Here is a 14983-nt window from a genome sequence, read left to right on the forward strand (position 1 = left end):
AAAACAACTAGACAAAATTAACTAAGCACTTGTTAGGTTGCACTCCAAACGTTAAGTCAACATATTTACCCCTTTTCAATATGAAAAGTACTGTCATTCATCAGCCCAGGATGGCAGGTGGAAAGCAGAAAGGCCCCCGGAGACCAGACAACAAAAGGGGGTGAAAAGATGGACACTGTCAAAACCACTACTACTACCAGTTTAACAGCGGAGTAGGAAAAAAAGAAAGCGGCCAGTGCAAGTGCAACTATCCCAAATGACCCATCCCAGTCAAAAAGCACTGGCAGCTCGCACAGTGAAAGGGTCGCCCACTAAAACACGGACAGGGATCCGGTGACTTCACTAAGCAAAGTCTCATCGTGACTTTACCTAGGTGAGTGCCATCGGATCAAGATCCAGCGGTCAAGATTGATTCAAATTTTGTACTCAAAACTAAAACTGCCCAGAAAAAATTGAAAAAATTCAGGTAAGTCATACATGTTCCATTCCATATTCTGTGAAATTTTTGTTTCATTTGGATAAACGGTCTATGATTAAATAGGGTTTTATATTTCAAGCTCAAAACACAATTAGCTGCTAAACCATTTATCCAAATGGAACGAAAATTTCCCAGAATATTCAATGGAACATATATGACTTAGCTGAATTTTTTCAATTTTTTCTAAACAGTTTGAATTTTGAGCATAAAATTTAGACCAATCTTGTCCATTAGATCTTGATCCGATGGCCCTCACCTAGGTAGAGTCACGATGAGACTTTGCTCAGTGAAGTCACCGAATCCCTGTCCCTAAAACACATTGTATCACACATCACAATGCACAAAAAGTTGGCAAGCATTGGAGAACTCCAAGTAGAATCCAGGCTCGATGTATTGCAGCAGCAGTAGCAGTAGCTGAAAGTTGAGAGCATGAGCAATGGAGCATAGCAAATACTACAAAGCATAGAAGCAATAATGACACACAGGCAGTGGCGTCCTTGACTGAGCAAGATGCCACTGCATATCAAGGGCACATGAATAGGCCACAGGTTTCAAGCATTGTCACCAGACTTTTCACATACCATGAACCAGAGGGTATAGACCGAAGTTACAGCACTTCAGGTGCAATGCAGTACAACACTGGAATGCAGATGGCACTGCAGCCCAGCCCACATTACAAGAAGTTAAGCTATGATACAATATCTAGCTAGCTCTACTACATTAGTCTGGCAACTGGCAACAGATGATAAGATCAGGCCCTAGAGGTGGTCATTACAGAATGAGCTGCTAACGGTCACATTGGAGTTTGAGGGATTAGGGTGTAACTCAGCATTACTTCTGTATGTTACACAACCATTGAGGCTACTACAGGCTAACCCTAATTCTTTTTACAACGGAAACAAAGCTAACACGACGGTGCGCGCCTCTACCACGACGCTAAGGTGGAGGGAGCAGAGAGATACATGGTGCTCTCCTTCCTGGAGAATTATCAGTCTAGCTTCACCCACTCGTATCGGCCTGGGAGAGGACAGTCGTTCACAGGATCAAAGTTGTACCTGAAGATTATTAAGCCATGAAACCATGTTGTTAGTGTTATAATCACACTTTTTATCAAGAGCAAAGGCATGAACATATCACGTGTCAAAACCACATTGCACGCTGAGTTGGCATTCTTCACTGCAAAGATATTGAAAGATTTTTTTAATTAGACAAGGTTAACTGACTGAGAGAACCAAACAATGCCGTACTTGTCGATGAAGGCTTGCTGTTGCGGTTGCTCCGCAGCAGAGAAGAACTCATTCATCTCTGCTGAACTTGGAATAATATGGCGCGCTGGAGCTTGCACCCTGCGATGGGAATTCGAGTGGCTCGGTCTTGTTGTGGATCCAGGAGTGCTTATCATTCCCGAGTCCCTAATCAAGCTGCAGGGCGTCGTCTCCCTGGTACCCCTGCTAGCCACAAAACATACATACACACTCAATTTTTAGAAACAACCATAGCGAGGACGCGTAGCAAAAGGGAAAAAATCACCTGTAACTTAACAGGGTATGCAAAAAGAAGAAAACATATCGATATCATCCGTGGTCATAAAAAGATAAGGAATCCCCCCCTTATGAGTATCTGGGGTTGTTTGGTTCTAACTAGGCCTAGCAATGCCACAATTTGCTACACATTTCTTACCGAACTTGCCTAAGGTTAGTTCAAACAAATTGGGGCCACAAGTTGCCTAACCAAACAGCCCTTCAATCTATCTCATATGCCATATAAAGGCTAGAACACAACCAAAACACAAGGCCCATGGGAAACAAAAAAATGGTTGGGGCTAGGTAACCCCCAAACTCTCAGTGTCACATGAGTAGGCCAGGTTCTCCCCCACCCAGCCAATAACTCCAGCCCCAGCATCCGAAGCTGCTGCCGAAGTTAGGCCGGCCACCAACAGTGGCCCAACAACACACACTGACTTGCACCTGGCTATTATGCTTGGGAGGGCCATGGATGATTTTTAGACACGCGCTGTTCAGATCACGCACATCCACCCTCCAAGTACTGTTTAGGACGTGCATGGGGAGCCCAGGAATGCAGACCCACCACTGTTCAGGACCATGATCCACTGATGCAGTAGTACCATCAGGCCATGGCTAGAGATGCAAACAGCTCCCAGTTGGTGCATGCCATCCCCACCACCACCAAGACACCTTCAAGCTGTGGCATACCTGATGGTGCACCAAAGATGGCAACGAAAATGGCACAGCCTACTGCCTGTCAAGTATTGTTTATCTCCCCCCTCTCTCTCTCTTACCTGCACCCATTGTCCCTTACAAACAAGTGCCCCCACAACGTGGTACTTTGGCTGATGGTGCAATGCAAGTAGCAAGAAAAATGGCGCTATCATAGCATAAACATGCAGGCTAAATGCGGATTTTGACCAGCTTAGGCAGGCGAAGATGCGTACCTACTGCTTACAAGATAATACAATCAAAACATTTGTTAGCTCCTGACAAATACTAAAATGTTTCTGGCCAAAAACTGCAGAAGCTATAGTCTAGCTTAGCCTAAAGCGTTCTTGCTTTCCCTAGCTTGTGCACCAAGAACTGCACACGAATCTCTGGTACAGGGGGATGGGACGACCCCTCCTTCATAGCCCAGGAAGAGGTTTTACCGCGACATGACATTTTTCCCACCTTCCAGAACCCAAAGAAGTGACAGGCTAGTAGTAGTAGAGAACCCATCAAGAAATGAGGTCTGAGAAGGGTGGGTGCTTTTGTGGGGATATATGAGAGAAATTTCTTGCAAAAGGCGAGGGCTTTTGGTTGCTAAAAGACTAAAAGATTGGGAGGTCCCTACCACCTCCATTACAACAAGCAAAGAAAAACAGGGGAGAGGCCAGGGGGAAATGGTGGAAAGAACGGGAGGGAAAGGAGGATGATTTTTCCATCCCACTAACGAAAAGGGGGCCAAGGCTACTGGATGAAACCCCACTAAGAGGAGGCCAAATACAGCACTAGTATTGTAATTGAGCTTTGGGGTGCAACAACTTCACTTGAACAAAATCGAAACATAGAAAGAAATTGGGGGTTTCTTGATATAAATTGGCCACCAGGCAAGCATTTCGCTGCTGCATGGCACTAATTTCTTCAAAATAGGTTACTGAGAAGTGGTTCTTGGAATAAATTTTTGGAATAGCTAAACCCATTACTAGCACCGGAGAGGGCCAGGAAATTAACAGAGCAAAAAAGATTCAACACTCACACTAAAGAAAAGAAAGAAGGAGAAGCACACCGAAATTTAAGCAACAACAGAGAACTATTGCATCGGTCAACTCGCGAAAGAAGAGTTGGGATAGAAAAAATCCCCAATAAACAGCAAAGCTTAATAAGAAAGATATTGGGGAAAATAGCATCGACACCAAATTCGAGCCCCGCACGCAGCACGGATAGAACAAGCCAAATTGACAAGGAAAAATGGAACGAGCCGAAGCGCGAAACAGAAGAAGCAATCCAAAGCTTCTCGGTACGACACAAAACCCTAAACCCTGGCACGGTTATAATCCCCCCGCCGAGAAATAAAACCCCATGAACCGAAGAAAATCGCGGGCGCAGGAGAAGGCTCACCTCCCCATGGCCTCCGGCTCGAGCACGTTCTCCCCGAAGGACACCTCGTCGGCCTCGGCCTCGGCCTCGACACGCTCCGCCGCGGCCGCCCTCCTCCTCGCCGGCGGCGGCGGCGGGGGCAGCTTCTCGAGCTTCCGGCTCCTGAGCTCCAGGTACTCCCCCTGGTCCTTGGCCCCCGGCGCCCCCTGCGGCTGCCTCTGCATCGCGAGCGCCCGCGCGCGGGTGCGGACCCCCAGCGGCGCGGCGGCGACCTCCATGACGGCCACCTCGCCGGAGACCTTGGGCTTGCGCATGTACTTGCCCATGCGCGGCGCGGCCCGGGCTAGGGTTTGGGGCCCCGCTGGGTGCGCTTTGGCGGATTTAAGCGAGGCGCGGGTAAATTGGTAGGCGGAGCGGGGAGCGACGAGGCCCGGGAATAATGGGGGAGGGAGAGGAGGCTTGGTTTGGAGTAGAGGAAGAGGGGGCGAGCGGGGTGGTGGATGGGTGGGTGTTGCTATTTACAGACGGAGGCTTAGGTAAGAGAGAGAGAGAGAGAGGAGACGAGGGGCGGCTTGCTTTCATTTGGATTTCCTTTTCGGTGGAATCTTATTTTTTATGGTTTCCAGGGAGAGGGATTGGGATTTATTTTTCCTTTTCAATTTGTATTTTCATTTTTACTTGGGCGCAGGATCTTCTGTGACAGTTTAGGATGGCGGGCTGTGTGCATTTGCTTGTTCACGGTTTTTTTAGGACGTGTCTAGCGGGCGACCGTTGGCCCGCTAGCACTCCCGAGCGGCCGCCAGGAAAGGAAAGAATTGGTCCCATCGATCCCATAAAAGAAAATCTCTCCCTCAGTAGCAACACATGCGCGCCAAGCCAACAAATCACGCGCCCAACGTGGTACCCAGGCAATCATGTGAAAGCAACTAGGATAGAATCTGGACATGTAGTACAAAAATAGAAAAAATGAATATGGGCCATCAGATCAGGTATGTATGGCTCTGATTCTAGTGGAGCATCTCAGGCCACTTAATGTACATTTCACGAAAAAAACCCTGATACTCGTTAGATATAAAACTTGACTTTTGCAATAACCACCTCAACTTCCTCATATCCAATCGTTTTGTCCTTGGTAATACGACTATTCTTCAAAGCTGGCAGCGTTGATGAAAGCTCTTTTGCAGTACAACCTCAGGTCTTTGTAAAATTAGTTTATTTTCAGATATGCACAGTGGTGATTACCCTCTCCTCTTAGTTGGATATAAAATCTTTGCAAATATTTGCTGCATGAGATCCATGCACATTTAAGTCCTAGTTTTTCAAGAGAGTTGAACATGTTGGTTACAAAAAAACCAACATATATCAAAAATATTTGAGCGCATGAGAAAATTAAACCATCCCATATCAAGCGGAACTACATGCGTACATGTTAACCTGAATGCATGAGAAAATAAAGGACCGAAGTGCCCGCTCAACAGAGTATAGTACATGAGAACACAACACAAAAGGCATACACAGATCTTTTGTAGTACATTCCCAGGTAGACCGCGTATTAAGGACTGATGGTACATTATATCTCAACAAGCATTTGAGTATTCAAGTACATGAGAACACAACACAAGAGGCATACATAGATCGTTTTTACTACATTTCCAGGAAAACCAAGTATTAAGGATTGATGGATGACAGAAAAGATCTATGATCTTGCCTTCCTTTTGTAGTGACTTGCTAATCGACCTTCATCTGCTGGAATAGATGACAACCTCCATGGACTCTATATAAACTTTTTTTTCTCAAGGCGACTCTATATAAACTTCATCAGTTCAATCCATCTAGTTAAGCACACCAAATAAATATGTGTCTGTTAGAAACATATATCAAACATCATATATTGAGAAGAAAGGAAATCATTATGCCAGCTTTGTACGCCATTTGCCACAACTGACCTAAGAAAGAGACGAACACAAACCTTTTTTTTGCTGAAAAGAGCTCAACAGCTATTGTTCGGACACTCCAGTAGGCCATGACATATGTAAAATACTACTTCCCTGCATTTCAGATTGAGATGCAACAGCAGAACAACGGAGGCCGAGCCTAGCACTAGTCGACAAGCTCCGATCTGTCCATCATACCAAGAGCAGAAATTGTGTTCTACGTCAAAATCCAAATAGATAGTGAACTCCCATAAATCAATGAAGTGCCACATATTTGCAAGTGTGTAATACATTCCAGTCTTGTTCCAGCAAGCACTTCACATTCAGATACTTCAACAGGTAGTATGTGAGATTAGTTGACAGAATTTCTGTTTCTTGTTATGGAAAATCAACACTGAATAAAGGTCTCTCCCAACTAACTGAAATTGACTCAAAAAAGTGTGAGTACATACTAAACTGAGATTTATTTTTAGCTTGATCGAAAAGTTGTAAGCATATATGCTGGCAATATAGCTATTATGTTGCATTAATGGATTTTCTGTCCTGGGTGATTTCCTTTAGCTCTCTCTATCTATGTATAACATAGTGTGACACTAGCAGGTTAGCTATTGTATTGTTCATGCATTTCTTGCTTAATATAGCCTTTGCTCAAAAACTGTTTTAAGCTTCCAAGCTACTGCTACTCACTATCAAATTGTATCATCTACACTATATGTCCATATGTTTAAAATTTTAAATGTAGCCATTCATATCATTTCCAAAGATCCAGAATTCTAAATCTTTCTAAATCTCCTCCCAGAGGATACCTTGGTGAAAACAAAATTATACAGTGTTCAACAGCAATCCAACAGATGCTCCTAGCACAAATTTAAAGTGAAAGTTCTTTTTTTCACTGGAAGATCTCAAGTAACTAATTAACTATAAATGAAAATATTATGCACATGATATGGATAGCCGTAGTCAAATCTGAACGAAGGAGTACTTTCTAAGTAAAATGCTCTAGAATTAAATCTGAAATTGGTAGCAGCTTCAGCAGATACCATACCTTAAGACCCAAGATTTCTTCTCTGGCGTCGGTGGGTGGCCGAGCTAGCCGCACAGGAGTAGGGCGCAACGTGTGGAGAATGGTGGGTTGGGGTAGGAAGAAGTACGGGGCGAGGTCGACCTCTAACCGCCGGAGCAGAGTATCCTGAAGTGCTTGTTCGCACAAGGTCGTGGCTTGGAACAGGGCGAGATCCGCCGGAGTAGCACCGGCGGCGACGAGACGACCAGGAGCTGGAACAGCACCTCTACTGGCCGTACTTTCCCAGGTGGGCACCGGATCTGGACCTCCGCCACGGTCGGCAAGCTGGAGGACGATGAGCGAGAGGATTGATCCAGGAGGTGGCCGGCAGTCAAGCTAGATTGAGGAATTTTGGGCTGTGCTGCTGCTATCGGACGAAGGAAGAAGCAGATTATGAAAGAAAAATGAGTACAAGTGGGGGGCTTTTGTGCAAAGAAGCTAGCACGTGTGTTGTCACTTCCATCCACTACAATCTGGACCACTCATCCTGAAACTGATGGCTCAGATAGTTTTTTTCTATTTTTCTACCCGTGGCTGTTTTTCTATGCTAGTCGCGCCCCAATCATGTGCCCTTCCCTCCTCTCTCGAAGCTCTTATGCCCACTGGCCACCAACTTTTTCTTTCTCACGCCCTTACCTGTTCCCACCTTCTTCTTTCCTAGAAAACAAATGGTTTCCTTGGTCTAGATCTCCATCGCCAAAGCTGCCATGGTAGATGAATCAAAGTGAACTAACAACAGATCTGGAACAATTTGCCATGAAAAAAAGGGGAAAAAGTGAGGACAGATCAGAATGTACCGGGTAGCACCAACAAGGGTGAAAGAAGAGGTCATCATTTTCTCCTCCTGTTCAGATCCCCTCCTTGACTTCCCCCTCACCAAATTTCTCTTTACAAAAATAGCTTCTCCATTGTTGAAGAGAGCATAAACAGAGATAAAAAAGGGGAGCTCTTGTACCTGTGCAATTTTAACTGATTTTTTTGCAACTACATCATGGGACAAGCCAACATTTGAAGCATTGTGTGCAACAAAATGCAAAAACTGTGCAATTATATAGGAGAGAGCACATAGATAGTCTTATATCACACATAATGCAGAAGAACTGATGTCCATGTAGCAAAAAAAGGAAAAAAATAAAGAGAAAAGTATGTTGTAGGTACTGTGAAGCATAACTACCAACTAGACAAAAATCTATTCTGCAGGTGTTTTCTTCCTTTGATCTTTCCACACAATAGTATATGTGACTTTGCAGCTGAGAATTATGGGCAAAAGTTTACAGCAGCTCCCCCACCCCCATAACTTGCACATGATGCAAAAAAGAAACCAAAACTAGAAAATTAGATGCATGTAAACACATGAGGATGCCAACTAATGAATGGTTCTTGTGCAACTAAAGGAGTTGAATGCCAACTCATGTGACATTGTTGTGCAATTATTAAAAAAAAGTTGGGAATTCTCCTTAATTGTTCTTGTGCAACTAAAATAGTTGAGGATGCCAACTCATGTGACATTGTCGTGGGACTATAAAAAAAGTTGGGAATGCCAACTCCTGATTGGTTCTTGTGCAACTAAAATAGTTGAGGATGCCAACTCATGTAATATTGTTGTAGGACTATTTGAAAACTCGAGGCTGCCGACTCCCAAATGGTTCTAGTGCAACTATGAAAGTTGAGGATGCCAACTCGTATGATATTGTTGTGCAACTATTTAAAAAGTTGAGGATACTCAGTCCTAATTGATTGTTGTGCAACTAAAAGTTCAGGATGCATCTATGCAAGTTGAGGATACCTCTCCTTGTAGGAGCTGCATCTCCTTCTACAACCATTTTTGGTCTGTGAAAAAAGCAAACAAAAAAATTAGTCAAAGCAACCCAATGCATAGAAGAAAAATGAGGAAAAACAATTTATATAAAAAATGCCATGAGGTAAGCAACTCAAGATAACTTTTCAAAGCACACATATAAAACAAAAAAAGAATGTGTGCAACTTGATGCACTGTATGGCCAACTGGGCACACATGAGTGTGCAATAAAAAAATCAGCATACACTAACATGATTTAGGCACTGGAGTCAAAACTAAACTAGCCGTCAACCGTGCAACTAGATATCCCTTACCTGTGCAACTGCGTAAGTGTGGCTAAGCCAACTAGGATATGTACTGTTCTGATTTGCAAACTCCTGTACAAACGCACACCCTTGACAACAGGGCACACATGAGTGTGTAATCAAAAATACCACACACACACTGCATGAACATGATTTACATAGTGTATCCATCTGAATACCATCGATTGTGCAACTGGTTAGGCCTTATTGTGCAACTTCAATAGTTGGCTAGCCAACTGAGATTGTATATGTGTCATCCAACTACGTTTGCGTTCCTGTGCAACTATTACAACAAACTAGCCAATTGGTTACTTATATGCATCCAACTTACGAGAAAACAGGGAAACCACACGGATGCACTTACGAGAAAAAGAGAGGTACATAATGCAATGAAGCTCTACAAAGAGTATCATGTTTAATGAGACAATTGCAGTGTAGGCAAGAATAGATGGATCAAAATAGGATCCTGATCCATATTAATAGTGACAAAATTAGAACAACTCACCGTGAAAATCCTACCCAAACCCACCATTAAAATCCTAATCGTCGTAAAAACCCACCATAATCCTAATCACCGTAGCTCCTATTGAGCAAGATGTCGAAACGTAGTTGTGCAGTTGCGACCACCTTTAACTACCCATTACCATGTGAGATATACAACTAAAAACTTGCATATATAATGTATTACTAAAGTTGCATCATTTACTAGTAGAGTTGCACCATATAGCACCAAAAATTGGCCAACTACCTTCCTGTGAAACTTGTGAAGTCTCTCTGTGCAACTATATATAATTAAGTGTGCAAACTATTCTACCTCTGGTGAAACTTGTAATACCTCTTTGTGCAACTAACCATGCCAAATTTAGCATTGCATATCACTCAATACAAAAAAGAGGCATCGAACTGGATCGATCTCTACCTCCTATGAGAGCTACCATAACGACAAATACAGTCTAAGCGAGAAATAGATGGATCAACTTGCATCAACTACAGATCCGTGAGTTTGAAAAGTTGGATCGTAAATCATACAAACAATGACAAAAAAATCTTTAGAACTTCAATTGTTTTTATAGCCTTACATCACTACCAAAACAACCTTGGATCTGTTCATCTAAGAACATTTTCAGTTCATTAGTTTCTTATTTGTTATGATGTAACCCAATGAATGTTCAAATCAATGTTGGAGTAAGAGAAACACTACCAAATCAATCAGCCAGCTGGATTGATTACTCCATGTATCACCATTGTGCTAATTAAGCATCCAAGTGAAAACAACTCCAAGGTCCAAGCAACAGGCAACACATGCATATCCTTCCATCACGAGAGCCCATTCTGAATTGCAAGTAGCCAAGTACTACTGTACTAGTAAGTAGAAGCAGACCTGTATGATGGCGTTGACCCAAGATTGGATCTGGTAGGGGAGAGAGCAGCGTGATGATTGGGAAGGATGTCGTGGTGTGCTGGCCGTCGTTCTTGGCCACACCCCACACGCCGCCCTGGACACCAGCCAGTCCGTCGTCCTTGGCCCCGCCATCCACATCAGCAACATCGACTATGGGAGGAAGTGGAGGAGAAGGGCGACGCCATAGGAAGAAGGGCAAGAGAGAGGTGGCGCCATGGGGAGGAAGGGGAAGGGTAGGGCAGCGCCATGGGGAGGAAGGGGAAGAGTAGGGCGGCGCCATGGGGAGGAAGGGTAAGAGAGGCACGGCAGGGGAGAAGCGGCGGGGGCGCTGCGGCGGAGAAATTGGTCGAGAAAAGGGACGAGACGATAAGGGTGTGTCGCGTGGCAAGTCTCTCCCCCGACCAGGTAGCACCTGCAAGTGGTACTCGCGACAACACTAGCGAGACCGTGCGGCTAGGAGCCGGCCGCTTGTTCTATCGAAATAGTGCGCGTGCACTTTTAAGGATTTGGGTTTTTTTAACATAGTACAGACGCAAGCGCTCATACATACGCGCATACACTCACGTCTATAACACACACAAGCATTTGTTACCCCTATGAGTGTTGGGAATGTAGCATGCAATTTCAAAAAAAAATCTTACAATCACGCAAGATCTATCTAGGAGATGCATAACAACGAGAGGGGGAGAGTGTGTCCATGTATCCTCGTAGACCGAAAGGGGAAGCGTTAGGTTAACGCCATTGATGTAGTCGAATATCTTCACGATCCAACCAATCCAAGTACCGAACGTATGGCACCTCCGTGTTCAGCACACGTTCAACTCGATGACGTCTCTCGAACTCTTGATCCAGCAGAGGGTCGAGGAAGAGTTCCGTCAGCACGACGGCGTGATGACGGTGATGGTGATGTGATTCACGCAGGGCTTCGCCTAAGCACTACGACGCTATGAACGAAGGAGTAAACTGTGGAGGGAGGCACCGTACACGGCTAAGAGAACTATTGGTGTGCCTTTGGGGTGCCCCCGCCACCGTATATAAAGGAAGGGAGGAGGAGGAGGCCGGCCAGGGGGCGCGCGCCATGGGGGGAGTCCTATCAGGAGTAGGATTCGCCCCCCCTTTTTTTCTTTCTTCCATCGAAGGAAAAAAGAAGGAGAGGGAGAGGGAAAGGGGGGGCGCCCCCTCCTTCTTGTCCTATTTGGACTCTCTAGGAGGGGGCACGCGCCAACCCCCTCCCGCGGGCTTCCCTCTCTCTCCCTTAGGCCCATGTAGGCCCAACACTTCCCTGGAGGAGGTTCCGGTAACCCATCGGTACTCCAGAAAAAATACCCGAATCACTCGGAATTATTCTGATGCCCGAATACTACCTTCCAATATATGAAACTTTACCTCTCGACCATTTCGAGACTCCTCCTCATGTCCGTGGTCTCATCTGGGACTCCGAACAAACTTCGGTCACCAAAACACATAACTCATAATACAAATCATCACCAAACGTTAAGCGTGCGGACCCTACGGGTTCGAGAACTATGTAGACATGACGGAGACACATCTTCGGTCAATAACCAATAGCGGAAACTGGATGCTCATATTGGTTCCTACATATTCTTTGAAGATCTTTACCGGTCAAACCGCATAACAACATACGTCATTCCCTTTGTCATCGATATGTTACTTGCCCAAGATTTGATCGTCAGTATCATCATACCGAGTTCAATCTTGTTACCGGCAAGTCTCTTTACTCGTTCTGTAATGCATCATCCCGCAACTAACTCATTAGTCACATTGCTTGCAAGGCTTATAGTGATGTGCATTACCGAAAGGGCCCAGAGATACCTCTCCTATACAAGGAGTGACAAATCATAATCTTGATCTATGCCAACCCAACAAACACCTTCTGAGACACCTGTAGAGCATATTTATAATCACCCAGTTATGTTGTGACGTTTGATATCACACAAGGTGTTCCTCTGGTATTCAGGAGTTGCATAATCTCATAATTAGAGGAATATGTATAAGTCATGAAGAAAGCAATAGCAATAAAACTAAACGATCATTATGCTAAGCTAACGAATGGGTCTTGTCCATCACATCATTCTCTAATGATGTGATCCCGTTCATCAAATGACACCACATGTCTATGGTCAGGAAACTTAACCATCTTTGATTAATGAGCTAGTCAAGTAGAGGCATACTAGGGACACTTTGTTTTGTCTATGTATCCACACATGTACTAATTTTTCGGTTAATACAATTCTAGCATGAATAATAAACATTTATCATGATATAAGGAAATATAAATAACAAATTTATGATTGCCTCTAGGGCATATTTCCTTCAGTATCCTACTTGCACTAGAGTCAATAATCTAGATTACATAGTAATGATTCTAATACCCATGGAGTCTTGGTGTTTATCATGTTTTGCTCGTGAAAGAGGCTTAGTCAATGGGTCTGCAACATTCAGATCCGTATGTATTTTGCAAATCTCTATGTCTCCCTCCTTGACTTGATCGCAGATGGAATTGAAGCGTCTCTTGATGTGTTTGGTTCTCTTGTGAAATATGGATTCCTTCGCTAAGGCAATAGCTCGAGTATTGTCACAAAAGATTTTCGTTGGACCCGATGCACTAGGTATTACACCTAGATCGGATATGAACTCCTTCATCTAGACTCCTTCATTTGCTGCTTCCGAAGAAGCTATGTACTCCGCTTCACACGTAGATCCCGCCACGACGCTCTGCTTGGAACTGCACCAACTTACAGCTCCACCATTCAATATAAATACGTATCCGGTTTGCGACTTTGAGTCTTCCGGATCAGTGTCAAAGCTTGCATCGATGTAACCATTTACGACGAGCTCTTTGTCACCTCCATAAACGAGAAACATATCCTTAGTCCTTTTTAGGTATTTCAGGATGTTCTTGACCGCTGTCCAGTGATCCAATCCTGGATTACTTTGGTACCTCCCTGCTAAACTTATACCAAGGCACACACTAGGTCTGGTACATAGCATTGCATACATGATAGAACCTATGGCTGAAGCATAGGGAATGACTTTCATTTTCTCTCTATCTTTTGCAGTGGTCGGACATTGAGTCTGACTCAACTTCACACCTTGTAACACAGGAAAGAACCCTTTCTTTGACTGATCCATTTTGAACTTCTTCAAAACTTTATCAAGGTATGTGCTTTGTGAAAGTCCAATTAAGCGTCTTGATCTATCTCTATAGATCTTGATGCGCAATATATAAGCAGCTTCACCGAGGTCTTTCATTGAAAAATTCTTATTCAAGTATCCTTTTATGCTATCCAGAAATTCTGTATTATTTCCAATCAACAATATGTCATCCACATATAATATTAGAAATGTTACAGAACTCCCACTCACTTTCTTGTAAATACAGGCTTCTCCAAAAGTTTGTATAAAACCATATGCTTTGATCACACTATCAAAGCGTATATTCCAACTCCGAGAGGCTTGTGCCAATCCATAAATGGATCGCTGGAGCTTGCACACTTTGTTAGCACCTTTAGGGTTGACAAAACCTTCTGGTTGCATCATATACAACTCTTATTTAAGAAATCCATTAAGGAATGCAGTTTTGACATCCATTTGCCAAATTTCATAATCATAAAATGCGGCAATTGCTAACATGATTCGGACAGACTTAAGCATCACTTCGGGTGAGAAGGTCTCATCATAGTCAACTCCTTGAACTTATCAAAAACCTTTCGCAACAAGTCGAGCTTTGTAGACAGTGACATTACCATCAGCGTCAGTCTTCTTCTTGAAGATCCATTTATTCTCTATGGCTTGCCAATCATCGGGAAAGTCAACCAAAGTCCACACTTTGTTCTCATACATGGATCCCATCTCAGATTTCATGGCCTCAAGCCATTTTGCGGAATCTGGGATCATCATCGCCTCCTCATAGTTTGTAGGTTCGTCATGGTCAAGTAACATGACTTCCATAACAGGATTACCCTACCACTCTGGTGCGGAACGTACTCTGGTTGACCTATGAGGTTCGGTAGTAACTTGATCTGAAGTTTCATGATCATCATCATTAACTTCCTCACTAATTGGTGTAGGCATCAACGGAACTGATTTCTATGATGAACCACTTTCCAAATTGGGAGAAGGTACAATTACCTCATAAAGTTCTACTTTCCTCCCGCTTACTTCTTTCGAGAGGAACTCCTTCTCTAGAAAGGTTCCATTCTTAGCAATGAATACATTGCCATCGAATCTGTGATAGAAGGTGTACCCAATAGTTTATTTGGGTTTCCTATAAAGACACATTTCTCTGATTTGGGTTCGAGCTTATCAGGTTGAAGCTTTTCACATAAGCATCGCAACCCTAAACTTTAAGAAATGATAGTTTAGGTTTCTTGCCAAACCATAGTTCATATG

General features: G+C 43.8%; 1 protein-coding gene and 1 long non-coding RNA gene across 2 annotated transcripts; both read right to left on the reverse strand.

The window, feature by feature from the left end:
* Window positions 1-1025: 1025 nt before the first annotated feature.
* On the reverse strand, window positions 1026-4577 carry LOC119268665 (cyclin-dependent kinase inhibitor 4-like). Its single transcript, XM_037550352.1, has 3 exons — window positions 4090-4577; window positions 1726-1926; window positions 1026-1533 (listed from the first exon to the last, which is right to left on the reverse strand). Exons 1-3 carry the CDS (start codon window positions 4392-4394, stop codon window positions 1467-1469), a joined length of 573 nt encoding a protein of 190 aa, XP_037406249.1. The 5' UTR covers window positions 4395-4577; the 3' UTR covers window positions 1026-1466.
* A 973-nt stretch (window positions 4578-5550) lies between these two features.
* Window positions 5551-7483, reverse strand: LOC119268671. Its single transcript, XR_005133251.1, has 3 exons — window positions 7048-7483; window positions 6038-6187; window positions 5551-5900 (listed from the first exon to the last, which is right to left on the reverse strand). It is a non-coding gene; the product is annotated as an uncharacterized LOC119268671 (long non-coding RNA).
* Window positions 7484-14983: the final 7500 nt, after the last annotated feature.

The sequence above is a fragment of the Triticum dicoccoides genome, chromosome 1A (genome assembly GCF_002162155.2).
Source record: "Triticum dicoccoides isolate Atlit2015 ecotype Zavitan chromosome 1A, WEW_v2.0, whole genome shotgun sequence".
In the NCBI taxonomy this organism is placed as follows: domain Eukaryota; kingdom Viridiplantae; phylum Streptophyta; class Magnoliopsida; order Poales; family Poaceae; genus Triticum; species Triticum dicoccoides.

What these genes read in the sequence shown, in the direction of transcription:
- LOC119268665 (XM_037550352.1), bottom strand. Translation starts at nt 4,394, where the DNA reads ATGGGCAAGTACATGCGCAAGCCCAAGGTCTCCGGCGAGGTGGCCGTC. An exon ending in GAGCCGGAGGCCATGGGGAG is followed by an intron (nt 1,927 to 4,089) that starts GTGAGCCTTCTC and finishes TGTGGCTAGCAG; the next exon opens with GGGTACCAGGGAGACGACGC. An exon ending in CAGCAAGCCTTCATCGACAA is followed by an intron (nt 1,534 to 1,725) that starts GTACGGCATTGT and finishes AATAATCTTCAG; the next exon opens with GTACAACTTTGATCCTGTGA.